The sequence below is a fragment of the Schistocerca nitens genome, chromosome 7, assembly GCF_023898315.1.
Source record: "Schistocerca nitens isolate TAMUIC-IGC-003100 chromosome 7, iqSchNite1.1, whole genome shotgun sequence".
NCBI classification, from domain to species: Eukaryota; Metazoa; Arthropoda; class Insecta; order Orthoptera; family Acrididae; genus Schistocerca; species Schistocerca nitens.
The window spans coordinates 518,064,788-518,078,361 of NC_064620.1; the positions used below are offsets into that span (position 1 = coordinate 518,064,788).

Genomic DNA, 13,574 nt, shown 5'->3' on the forward strand with positions numbered 1-13,574 from the left:
ACACATTATATCTTCCCGATAGGTAAAGGAGGCAATACGTCATGAGCAGACTTCGACTAATACCTGTTAAAGTTTTCATATACATAGTCCAAAGGTCGCTCTACAGTTTTGTCTACTAGCTTAGATGTTGTTGATCATTTGATCCTGACGTCTTTTCTAGTTAGGAAACCTAAAATTTGAATACTTAAGTGCTATATTTTTTAACTGGGTGTGTACATGTTGTGGAAGACAGTGGTTTTAATGGATCATTAGATAAGGGCAGAATGTAATACCATACATCGATGCTCTATTTAAGAAAGACACTCAGGACCTACAACTGTTTATAAAACATTGCCCTGTAAGCCTATAGTTTTAACGTGAAAATCGAGTACCCAAAACAACAATGGTGACAGTCCTTTTGTAGATGATCTAATGCTCGGTTACTCTGCCAGGTGTGTGAGATAATTTCGCCAGGCCCATCAGACGTAAGACGTTTTCCTGCGGTTGCTGTCATCCGATGTCTGCACTCTGAAGCGGTGGTAGTTCTTACCCAGCATTAGCCGTTTAATTTACCTGAGGAGTACCGGTGCAGAGGTTTGTTTGGCGGTAGCGGTCTGGGCAGAATTCCCACGGCCGGTTGCGGGCTTACAGCACTGGTGTTACTGCCCGTCGCCCCTGGGTTGGTAGCGTCGGCACAAACGTGCCATTTCTATTCCGAAATTTGTCAGACCTTTATCGAGAGATGGCTCGTGGACGTTTCAGCTCTCTATGACTGCGTTTTATAGCACAGCGGCAGAGGTGTTGTAACTTTATTCCGTCTGAAAGCGTGGTACAGCTTACCCGCAGTGTTCTTGCAGAAATTTATTTACAAATCTTGCGGCATCACTACAAACTAATTATATTACATATTTTATTTGTATAAATATCGTGTTGCGGCAGGTTAGTAGTAATGCCTTAGTTTCTACTATTAAAGCGCACATATACATGCGAGTTCACTCGTTGTTACTGTCCAGATAGGTTCTCGTAAGATTAATTTATTTATTATATGCTACAGTGTGCTAGTCGCCCAGCATGTTTCTTTGGAATTCTATGGATCAGTCGAAATTTCAACGACGACCATACTTAATGTATGAAACTCACAGAAATGTCCAATACACTAATAATATTACAGGGTGTGTTTTATCCAGCATCTTTCCCATAGTGTGGAAACAGGGGTCATAAAATAATTACCCAAGAAGGAAACTTCCCAACAGCCGTCCAACTGCAAACCCATTAGCATTCTACCAGCATTATCAAAAGCTGTGGAGTGCACAGTTCACGACAACTTACTAATTACTTAACATCAAATAAGCTTTCCTGGCAAAACTGCAGCATCACGACTGATGAACTGAAACAAGCTATGGGTAAACAACAGGCTACTATTAGGTGCTTTTAGGACTTAAGCAAAACTTTCGACACTGTCGACTCTGACATTCTTCTTGCTAAACTCACAAATCAAAATTTTGCTTCAAACGCTGTACAGCGATTCCACGCAAACCTCACATCTCGTCAACAGTGTTTACGACAGCAACAAATAAGCACCAGTGGAGGGATGTAGTATCAGAGGCCGCACAAGGATCAGTATTGGGCCCGGTACTATTCTCATGATATGTTAATGATGCGTCAACTATTCTCTCCCACTGAAAATATCATCAGTACACTGACGACATTCAGTTATACCTAACTGCAAGTCCGACGAATCTGCCCACAATCATCCAGCATATAAATGACGATTTACTTCTCCATCAGTGTGGGTGAAGAGCATATGCTTAAAATATAACCCACCTAAAACACAAGCAACCTTAGTCGCGCACAAACCTTACTACCCCTCAGTTCAGAGAATCTCTATCACTAATCATCCTATAAAGAAATAACCATTTCTTCTTCTGCAACGGATTTTGGGATAATTCTGAACCATCAGTTAGAGTCGACTAAATGTACAACTGCAGTCTGTAACTGCAGAAATGTAAAAATGTATCATTCAAGAGTAAAAAGAAGATCCTAGAGACACTAATACTCCCCATACTTGACTACACTAATACTCCCCATATTTCACTGTGAGCCGGCCAGAGTGGCCGAGCGGTTTTAGGCGCTGCAGTCTGGAACCCCGCGACCACTACGGTCGCAGGTTCGAATCCTGCCTTGGGCGTGGATGTGTGTGATGTCCTTAGGTTAGTTAGGTTTAAGTAGTTCTAAGTTCTAGGGGACTGATGACCACAGCAGTTAAAACCCAAAGTGCTCAGAGCCATTTGAACCATTTTTTGAACTTCACTGTGGCGAGGCCTTTCTCCAAGAACTTTCGTACGAGAGCTCACACAAGCTGTTACCGGCGATGAACGTTTGTTTACGATACATTTATAACGTGCACTTTTTCGATTAGCTTGTAAACATTTATCACTGCTACATGTCGATAAGAGTAGAGAACACCATACTCTATGTTTGTTCTACAGTCATCTCAGTCACTGCACTCTCTCTTATTTCTCTTGAGCTCATAGTCTACTATCTGAACAGCACACCAGAGACACTCGTTCTCAAAAAAGTAAAATTTCCTCTGTGCAATCACATAACGCTGTCACATTCCATAAATAATTTTCTCTATCAGGAAAGTAGCTTTAGAGCAACCTTATTCAAAATTTTAGACAGATGAAATTCCTTTTAATGGTCCACCATCTGTCACAAAAACCATCTTTCCTAAATTCTGCGTAGCTCATTCTCGTCAGTCCCCCTCCTCCAGAACTTTTTCCTACCCCTTGTCGGCAGGTTTCTCTACTTATGTAATATTGTTTCCTAACGCCGACTATAACTGCATTTGAATCTTCTCCTCTTCCTTTCTTCATTCCGCTTCTGATAACACCACACGGGGCTTGAAATGTACTAAGCTAATCTATACAATTATTATTATTATTGGCATTAGTGTCAGTTGTTGTTATCATTGTAATTTTTATTATTATTGTTATTATTGGGAAGTTTCGTAATATCTTTTGAACGACTTGCTCCTGGTCAGATGAAAGAGAGGGCCGTAAGGCCCTAATCTGATCAGGATAAATAAGCAATAAATAAACAAATAAACTGACATCGGGCGGAAAAATTAACACTTTAATCTTGCAAGTTCTGATTTCTCCTATTTTATTACGTGATAATTTCTTCCTATGAAGTTGGGTGTCAATCATATTTTCGCATCCAAGAGGTGAAAGTTGGTGATAGAAATTTCGGGAAAAGATCATACCGCAACGGAAAACGCCGTTATTTTAATGACATGCGCCCCTACCCCAGTGCCATGTCCGTAACACTCTCTCCCCCTATCGTCACAATACAAGACAAGCTGCCCCTTTTTCTTATTCGATGTTCTTCGTCAGTGATTTCTGGTAAGGAACCATTACCGCTCGACGATATTTCAAAATGGGACGGACACGATGTATGCCCCTTCTAATTGTTCTATCAATAAAACGAAGTCTTAGCTTCGCCTCCTCAACTACATTATCTATGTGATCCTTCCAATTTAAGTTGTTCGTAATTTTAATCCATCGGTACTTAGTTGTATTGACAGCCTTTAGACTTGTTTGATTTATCGAGTAACAGAAATTTAACGAATTCCTTTTAGTATTCATGTGGGTGACCTCACGCAATCTTATATAAATCATTTTGAAACTGATTTTATTTTCTTATGACTTTGCTAGACGGTAAACGGAAGCATTGTCCGCAAACAATCTAAAAGGGCTGCCTGGGCGACTCTTAATTCGTTTATAGAGATTACAAACAACAGAGGGCCTATAACACTTCCTTGAGGAACACCATGTATGTCTTCTGTTTGCTCGACGATTTTCCGTCGGTTTCTACGTACTGTGGCCTTTGTGACAGGAAATCACGAATGCAGTTGCACAACTAGACGATACTCCACACGCAAGCAATGTGATTAGAAGTAGCTAGTGAGGAATATTATGCCGGCCGGAGTGGCCGTGCGGTTCTAGGCGCTACAGTCTAGAACCGAGCGACCGCTACGGTTGCAGGTTCGAATCCTGCCTCGGGCATGGATGTGTGTGCTGTCCTTAGGTTAGTTATGTTTAATTAGTTCTAACTTCTAGGCGACTGATGACGTCAGAAGTTAAGTCGCATAGTTCTCAGAGCCATTTTGAGGAACATTATCAATGGCCTCCTGGAAATGTAGAGATATGGACTCTAAGATTCCCTGTCGATATCACTCATTACTTCGTGTGAATAAAGAGCTAACTGTATTTCAAAAGGATGATATTTTCAGAATCCATGCTATTGCCAGTAGATCGTTTTCTTCGAGATAATTTATAAGCTTCGAACACAATATAGGTTCCAAAATACTTCTGCAAATCTGCGTCAGTGATATGTGTCTGTAATTCAGTGGATTATTCATTTCCTTTCTTGAGTATTGGTGTGACCTGTGCAACGTTCCAGTCTTAAGTTACAGATCTTTCGCCGAGCGAGCGGTTGTATGTTTGCTAATCTACTCATGAAGAAGTGGTGACTTTCTGTAATTGGTTTCAGATCGCAGTTAGCGCAGGAAAAAAATAAGGAAGGTCCAGATGAAATGGATAAACAATGTTTTCAAAATATTTTTAAACTTCTCTTTATTTTCACTGAAGTCGTAAGAAACTTAATGTAATGTTACGTATAGGAAATTAGTGTAAAGACTATTCAAAAACATAATACAGAATACAACTTCATAATGAGTAATTTTGTGCATATACTAACATAGACCGTGTATAAATCAAAATTTAGAGAGGCATGTGTCAGGGGAGTAAAATCTTCGGCAGCATCATTTGACTTTTGCGCTTCAAAATGTGTAGTTCTATTAGTAACAACAGTTGTTGCAGCTTACTGAAAGGTACAATATGCGTTTGAAGACTATTAACATGTAAACAGTGGTCCGCTATTTGAAACGTTTGCCTCTACTGCATAGTTAATGATTGATAGAGCTACCTGGATGAAGTTTATGTTACGGAAGCTCAGAAATGTTGCTTTGCATAAATTGCTGATTGTCTTATATTACGCATAGTAACGGTGAACAATTCACAGGTTAACATACACAGTAGCTAAGCGCTTCATTTCACTGTCAGTACTAAAACTATCTCCAGCAAGTGCTACACACATTCATCCTGATCAACAACAGATATTAACATGTTTGTAATCCTAAATGTTTTTTATTAGCTCGGCACATAGTTATTACGAAAATATATCTTGCTATGGATGTTTCACACATTCTTTACATGACACTGCAGCATCAAAAACATAAAAATGTCTTAATAAGTGTCTATAACAATGGAAGCAATGGATATCTGCGAATGTTGTATTTCTTATAACTCCATATTGATCAGGTAAATACACACTTTCTTAAATTCAAAATCAAACATCACGAAGACGCCCATCAGCGGGGTAGTATACTGAACTCGACCATTTTATTAATCATCCATTTTGAAGTAAAAAGTGTTAGTTCATTACTGTAATGCAACAGGTGGTCCATGTAGTGTCTTTCCAATACTGCCACTAGTGAACTGTTGTGTTAATATCACAGTATCTAACACAATGTGACAGGAGAAGCATTGTTCTTTCATTTATATTTTGAAATACTTGTGTCGCAGTGGTTATAACAAACGTATTTAAAAACACGTTCACAAACGGAAAGAAATACACACTCAAATCTGATTCCTGACGGTCCACGAAGAAACAACATAATTTGAGAAAGTACTAAGCAATTACATTTCTGACTTTTTTTTCGAACACAGACTCATAATTTCCTGTTTTGTCCTACTTTAATATGTTTACGGATGTAATATAAGGTAAAAATTTGTTTTTCTCCTATAATTATCCATACATCAATGTAAGACGACATGGCGTGTCCTGACAAAGTTCGCATGACGTCCTTATTTCTTGACACTGATGTTCGGGCTCCAGTATGCCCTAGCCCATGAGTATTTTTACGTATGTCATTTAAGAGAGTCATTTCAATGGTTTTATCTGCGTTCTATGAACATCCTCACGAAATGGAAGACAGGAAACGTTTGGCACAGCTTTAGGAATGGGATTCTGAAATACGACTAGCATTTTTTGTGTGAAAAGATGTAGAACAGCAATTGTCGGAGCAGTAAAGCATAGTGTTCTGTAGATTTCAAAACTAGGAACCGCTAAGTACTGAAAGAAGTGAAACGATTCTGGTGTGTAGGGAGTAAGATTGCTCAGGATGATAGGAAGAAGGAAGATCGAAGATATCAGAAGTAATTTGGCTCAGGTGAAGGCTCTCCCGGGTTCCGATATTGAGACTGAAGTGAGGAAGAATTTCCTATGAGTAGCTGGACATCGTATGGAAGCGAAACGTGGACCACTGGAAACCAGGAGCGAAAGAGGCTGTAAGCTTTTGAAATGTAATGCATTTTATGGATGTCAGAAGTGAAGAAGACAGCTAAAATATGAAATGAAGTGATATGAAGGATAGGTAGAGGAAAATACGTGTGGATGATTCTTATGAGAGAAAGGTACTGTTTAGGGAGACATCTGATACGTCATCCACTGACAGGTTCTTGAAGCTGGAAGCAAAAAATGAGGGGAAAAGAAGAGCACAGGCACACAAAGACTGGGATATGCAAAACAGAGTATAAGAAATCCTGAATTTAGCAGTTACGAAGATATGAAAACATTAGCGCAACATAGAGGAAGGTGGAGACCAGTGTGAAAACAGAAGATTGATAACCCTAATAATTACGTGTATATGGTGAACCATAATTAATAGCGAACTATGGCGCGGGTGAAAATATAAGACACAACTAGTAAAACCATTCCAGTAAAAACGTGTGTCTGCAGACGAGTCGATTGCGTGGGCCTCGAGTGGAAAGTGTGCAGTAAATTGGTATATAACGGGTGTCTGTCCTAAGATTCGTCAGGCACATGTTCTCTGGCGTTTCTGCAGTTATTTTTAATTTCAGTTTTGCTCTTTATAGCTCGAGTCGGACCAAACAAATGCTGTTCGTCATGTCTTTCATGGGACGCCCAGTGTCAACAGAAAGCGTCGGTTTGTTTCCCATTCCAAACAAAATTATTTTTAAATCTGGATTTTGCGCGCCCATTCGACGGAGTGCTCCCAGATTAGTCAAGTGCAATATTCGTTTTAGCAATATACAGAGGGGTCCAAAAAAATGCATCCACTGTTTAAAAGTCCATAACTGGCGAACTAATTGACGGAATTGTCTCATCTTTGGTAGTGTAATGGTTTGTTAGTTTGTAGTACCAGCAATCGCCACATAAGCATTGTATTGCATTGTTTTGTTTTGTCAGATGACAGTCGCCAGATAGTCAGTGTTTTGTTCTTAGTTGCACCTAGTTACTCGCGTAAACATGGCTGGCGCAAGGCTTACATTCGATGAAAGGAAGTCAGTTTTGAAGTGGTATTTTAAGTACGAAAACATTAATGAGGTTCAACGGCAGTGGCGAAATGAGTATCAAACAGAGCCACCGACACGTTTAACGATTCGTCGCATTCGAGACAAATTTGAAGCCGAAGGCAGTGTTAAAGATGTACACAAACAACGATCTGGACGACCTGTAACAGCAACAAGTCCAGCTAACTCCCGTCGTGTGTTACAACAATTCACTCGCTCACCACAGAAGTCTGAAGTGAGTCGCTCAAGTGTTCGGCGAATTTTGAAGACAGCAAAGTGGAAGTGCTAAATCCCACAACTGCTACAAGTAATGAACGAGGACGAGCCAGATCGTAGAATGGAGTACTGCGAGTGGTTTACTAACATGGTGCGCAACGATGAAGAGTTTGCAGAGATGATTGTGTGGTCTGATGCGGCACACTCAAACTCAATGGTACAGTAAATCGCCACAATTGCATCTACTGTGCCGCCGGAAATCCGAACGTCCATGTAGACAAAGCCGTGAATTTGCCAAGAGTAAATCTGTGGTGTGGGTTGTCTTAACGGGGCTTGATTGGGCCATTCTTCTTTGACGGCACAGTTACCGGTGAGGTGTACCTTCAGAAGCTTCAGACATCCATTTTACGTGCCATCCGAGACTTGTATGGAGACGGGAGAGTTTAGTTTCAACAAGATGGTGCCCCAGCCCACTACCAAAATCGTGTTAGGGCGTATCTCGATGAAAATCTACCAGTAAGATGAATAGGCCGTAGAGGTGCTGTGTTCACCACGTTCCCCAGACCTAACTCATCTGGACTTTTACCTGTGGGGAACACTAACGGCCATCGTTTATCGACAAAAGCCACGCACATTGGATGAACTTCGAGAATCCATCGTACATTCATGTGCAAATGTCCAACTGAACACGTTGCAGTCAGTAGTTCGTGCTGCAATTCGGCGGCATCGTTTGTGTGTGGATGTTAATGGTGACCATTTGGAACACCTACAGTGATCTCTTTAAGTTGGACTTCAAGCTACACTTTCACCAAAAATGAGACAACTCCGACAATTAGTTTGCAAGTTATGGACTTTTAAACAGTGGATGCATTTTTTTTGACTCCCCTGTATATTAGGAGGGACAGTAAAACGCGAGGGTTAAACATCAATCCAGGAGCGACTCAGCAGCTTTGAGTGCATGGCAGTAGCAGTCAGTGCGGGGCAGGGTAGTGCCTTCGATTCTTCTTCGTGTTTTACTGTCCCTGCTAATACATATCGATAAAACGAACATCGCACTGGACTAATCTGGGAGCACTCTGTCGAACGAGCACGTGAAATTCCGCTTTAAAAATCATTTTGTTTGTAACGTTGAACAAACCGTCGCTTTCCGTAGGTACTGGGTCTCGCATGAAAGACGTGCTGATCACTAATTGCATGGGCTGACTCCAGCTGCACAACGCGAAAAAGAAATTGCAAATGACTGCGGAAACAACAGAGAAAATTCCCCTACGACTATTAGGACAGACGCGCTGCATAAGGTTCTCGAAGTAGTACTGTATATCTTGTTATGGTAGTCTACAGGTGAGATTCACCCACTAACAGATGGGGAATTCATCGAAAAGTTGATATTTCAAATACATTTCTACTAACTAGGAGAATAATTCATACCGAAATCAGTGGCGGCTCGTAACCACGCATTAACAAATACATCGCAAACGGCTCCTTTTCAACCCTTGCCTCCCGGAATATTTTGCTCCTGTTACTGCGCACTTTCACCGCTGCCAGTTACCGCTATTAACTATACTCACCCTAGCCTTATGTATCATGGTCCATGTTTCACAAAATGTTATGTGAGACAGACGCGCTTCTTCCATGAAAACGTCTTAAACACGTATCCTAGTGTGTGACAAAAGTGGATGAAGTGACGAGTCACAAATTTTAAAAAATCTGACGTACTGCCCAAACAGAGGTGTGAGACCTTTTACATATTTCTGTAATAATAATTCATTACGCCAAGATTGCTTAAACACACAGTGTTTATATCACCGGTTTCAGAACTCGAGTGCGATTTTCAGAAATGATTCATCTGCTAACAATACCATCATCAGTGAAAAAATCCACTACGGTTGTAAATATTATTTATTTCTAAAAAGGAAAAGCAGAACCCGGTTTCGGTTTCTGGGCTTTATCCCATCTTCAGCGGGAACTGTGAAATATTATATCGATAATAGCACGTATCCACTTATTGTTAACATAAGAAAAGCTAGACACAACCGACGGGAATTCATTAGAAAAACCCCTGTATTTACTTTCATATGCGAGGCCATAAACTGATGCTGCGTACCCACCCATCAGACCTGTATCAAGCACTGGTGAGTCGAAAACTTCACTTACGGGGCTTACATTGTGTTTTCACACATTCTTGCAGGTGTACAGTCTATATACCCATATCTTCATGCGGATACATATGTGGCACGCCTTTATGCCCGGACCGTTGGGAATTTGGGATGTCTGGCCGTAAACATAATTGATCTGGCGGGACTGGGGTAGAAGAGGATATCCTGCTTATCCAATGTACCTCAGACGCACTATTTTTACATTAAACTCAGTTATGCGTTATCTTATGGACTAACATTTTAAGAAACGTACGGGAGTTTCTCTAACGAATTCCTGTCTGTTCTGGTTACATTTTCGTATATTAAATGCGGCCAGGTGCTATCATCCTTTTAAAATTTGCAGGTGCACCTCAAGATGACGCAAATCTAATAAAACCAGGTGGTATTTTCCTTTTTAGAAATAAATAATTTTTGTAACTGAGCAGATTTCACAATTTAAGCCTATAAAATACGCCAATAAATACATCATATCGTCGCATATTAAGGAACTGTATTCATGATTTTCAGAATGCTCGCGTGCAATTGTCATATGAAAGAAGATGCACTCCGTCTTCAGGCCACAAGTGGCCCATCGGGACCATCCGACCGCTGTATCATCCTCAGCTGAGGGTGCGGATAGGAGGGGCGTGTGGTCAGCACACCGCTCTCCCGGTCCTTATGATGGTTTTCTGTGACCGGAGCCGCTACTATTCGGTCGGGTAGCTCCTCAATTAGCATCACGAGGCTGAGTGCACCCCGAAAAATGGCATCAGCGCATGGCGGCCCGGATGGTCACACCCGACAGCGCTTAACTTCGGTGATCTGACGGGAACCGGTGTAGCCACTGCCCTCAATTGTCATATGCCATAACAAATGTTTTAGCGGATTAGTCACATATGAATGTGGCAATGAAGTGCTGAAACCGTTTATGTAAACATTGTAATTTTAAATGATCTTGTGCGTAATAAATTTTTGTTATATGATGGATCATGTTTTGTACACATTCCACAGACGTCACTTGAATTAAGAACGATGCATCGCAACAACGACTCGTAACAGTATTACCGAAGCCCTGTTACAAAAATACTTGTCGCAGAAAATACATGTCTTAAAGGATTTCCCGCAGGGCCACAATATACTTCATTCGCGGTACGCAGGGTTCTCGTGTCCGGCAGGAGTGCTGAGGGGCTGCAACAGGTCTTTGGTCGGAAGACCAACCCTGCGAGGGGGCAGCAGCAGGCTGGTGGAACGGCAGCTTAAGAGGCGAAGCCTGCTGGCCGCGGGGGCGGACGGCGACTGCTGCTGTGGTTGGAGGCCAGACGTCCAGGAGGCGGTGGCGTCGGCGCCACTGCCGGCGAACGAGCCCGAGTAGATGACTGACGGCGCCCCGGGGGCGGCGCCGGCGGCGTCGGCCATGCGGTGGTGCCGCAGGCGCCACGGCGCCGACAGGAAGGACTGCAGCAGCGCCTCGCCGCCGCCCCCGCCGCCCCCGGCGCCGCCCCCGGCGCCGCCGCCCAGCAGGCAGGCGGCCAGGCCGCGCAGGTAGCGCGCCGAGGCGAGCAGCAGTGCGCCCACGGCGGCCACGGCGCAGGCGCCGCCCAGCACGCAGTACGCGGCCAGCTCGCCGTCCGTGTAGCGCTCCGCCGCCTCCAGGTCCTCCGCGTCTCCCTCTTCCTCTTGGTGGCCGCCGGCGCCGCCGTCTCTCGAGGACTTCCGGGAGCGCAGCGGCAGCATCCGCACCTGCAACCGGGTTCTCCATAGTGGCGAGCGGCGACTCGACCCGCAACAGCAACGATGAACACGTTTTATTGACATTCATTTCTTAAAGATGAAAGACGTGTATATTTCTATTGTCTATTGTCAAACCACAATTTATGAAAGATGTTTATATTTTACAATAGGATTAAGTAGGAATAATTAACATTTTGTTGTTGTTGTTATGGTCTTCAGTCCTGAGACTGGTTTGATGCAGCTCTCCATGCTACTCTATCCTGTGCAAGCTTCCTCATCTCCCAGTACCTAGTGCAGCCTACATCCTTCTGAATCTGCTTGGTGTATTCATCTCTTCGTCTCCCTCTACGATTTTTACCCTCCACGCTGCCCTCCAATGCTAAATTGGTGATCCCTTGATGCCTCAGAACATGTCCTACCAACCGATCCCCTCTTCTGGTCAAGTTGTGCCACAAACTCCTCTTCTCCCCAATCCTATTCAGTACCTCCTCATTAGTTACGTGATCTACCCATCTAATCTTCAGCATTCTTCTGTAGCACCACATTTCGAAAGCTTCTATTCTCTTCCTTTCCAAACTATTTATCGTCCATGTTTCCCTTCCATACATGGCTACACTCCATACAAATACTTTCAGAAATGACCTCCTGACACTTAAATCTATACTCGATGTTAACAAATTTCTCTTCTTCAGATACGCTTTCCTTGCCATTCCCAGTCAACATTTTATATTCTCTCTACTTAGACCATCATCAGTTATTTTACTCCCCAAATAGCAAAACTCCTTTACTACTTTAAGTGTCTCATTTCCTAATCTAATACCCTCAGCATCTCCAAACTTAATTCGACTACATTCCATTATCCTCGTTTTGCTTTTGTTGATGTTCACCTTATGTCCTCCTTTCAAGACGCTATCCATTCCGTTCAACTGCTCTTCCAAGTCCTTTGCTGTCTCTGACAGAATTACGTCATCGGCGAATCTCAAGGTTTTTATTTCTTCTCCATGGATTTTAATTCCTACTCCGCATTTTTTTTTTTGTTTCCTTCACTGCTTGCTCAATGTACAGATTGAATGCCATCGGGGAGAGGCTACAACCTTGTCTCACTCCCTTCCGAACCACTGCTTCCCTTTCATGCCCCTCCTATAACTGCCATTTGGTTTCTGTACAAATTGTAAATAGCCTTTCGTTCTCTGTATTTTACCCCTGCCACCTTCAGAATCTGAAAGAGAGTATTTCAGTCAACACTGTCAAAAGCTTTCTCTAAGTCTACTAATGCTAGAAACGTAGATCTGCCTTTCCTTAATATAGCTTCCAAGATAAGTCGTAGGGTCAGTATTGCCTCAAGTGTTCCATATTTCTACGGAATCCAAACTGATCTTCCCCGAGGTCGGATTCTACTAGTTTTTCCATTCGTCTGTAAAGAATTCGCTTAGTATTTTGCAGCCGTGACTTATTAAACTGATAGTTCGAATAATTAATATGTGTCATGTTGGAAATAGCTGTAGTAGCAGGGAACGTCTGCACCAAAGAATTGTTGACAAGAGAGACCGCAAATTGATATAATTTTAAAAAGGGCGGGAGAGACCGCGTATGGATACATTTTAAGAAAAGAGCGGGAAAGACCGCGCATTGATACAATTTGTAATCGTAGCAGGGATTGTCTGCACCAGAAAGCAATGTTGGCAGGAGAGACCGCACTTTAGCGTTCGTAGCAGTCAGTAGTGAGCGAGATGTGAAGTGAGTTGGTAGCAGGTATGAAGCGAGAGGTTGAGAGGAGTAGTGTGCCTGCCAGCCACCAGCTATCATTTACAACAGATTATAAACGGATGTACAGAGAGAAAATTGAGAATGCGCTAGTTGACGATCAGTTTGGCTTTAGGAAAAGTAAAGGGACGAGAGAGGCAATTCTGACGTTACGGCTAATAATGGAACACTTTGATAGGATTTGTCGACCTGGAAAAAGCGTTCGACAATATAAAATGGCGCAAGCTGTTCGAGATTCTGAAAAAAGTAGGGGTAAGCTATAGGGAGAGACGGGTCATATACAATATGTACAACAACCAAGGGGGAATAA

The 13,574-nt window shown here is 42.5% G+C and overlaps 1 protein-coding gene across 1 annotated transcript in view; it reads right to left on the reverse strand.

Annotated features, from left to right (window-relative positions):
• Nucleotides 1-10,909: 10,909 nt before the first annotated feature.
• LOC126195717 (uncharacterized) overlaps nucleotides 10,910-13,574 on the reverse strand; it is a 611,971-nt gene continuing 609,306 nt past the window's right edge. The window contains exon 7 of the mRNA XM_049934346.1: nucleotides 10,910-11,509. Coding sequence (XP_049790303.1) covers nucleotides 10,910-11,509 — 600 coding nt within the window. The remainder of the gene's footprint in view (nucleotides 11,510-13,574) is intronic.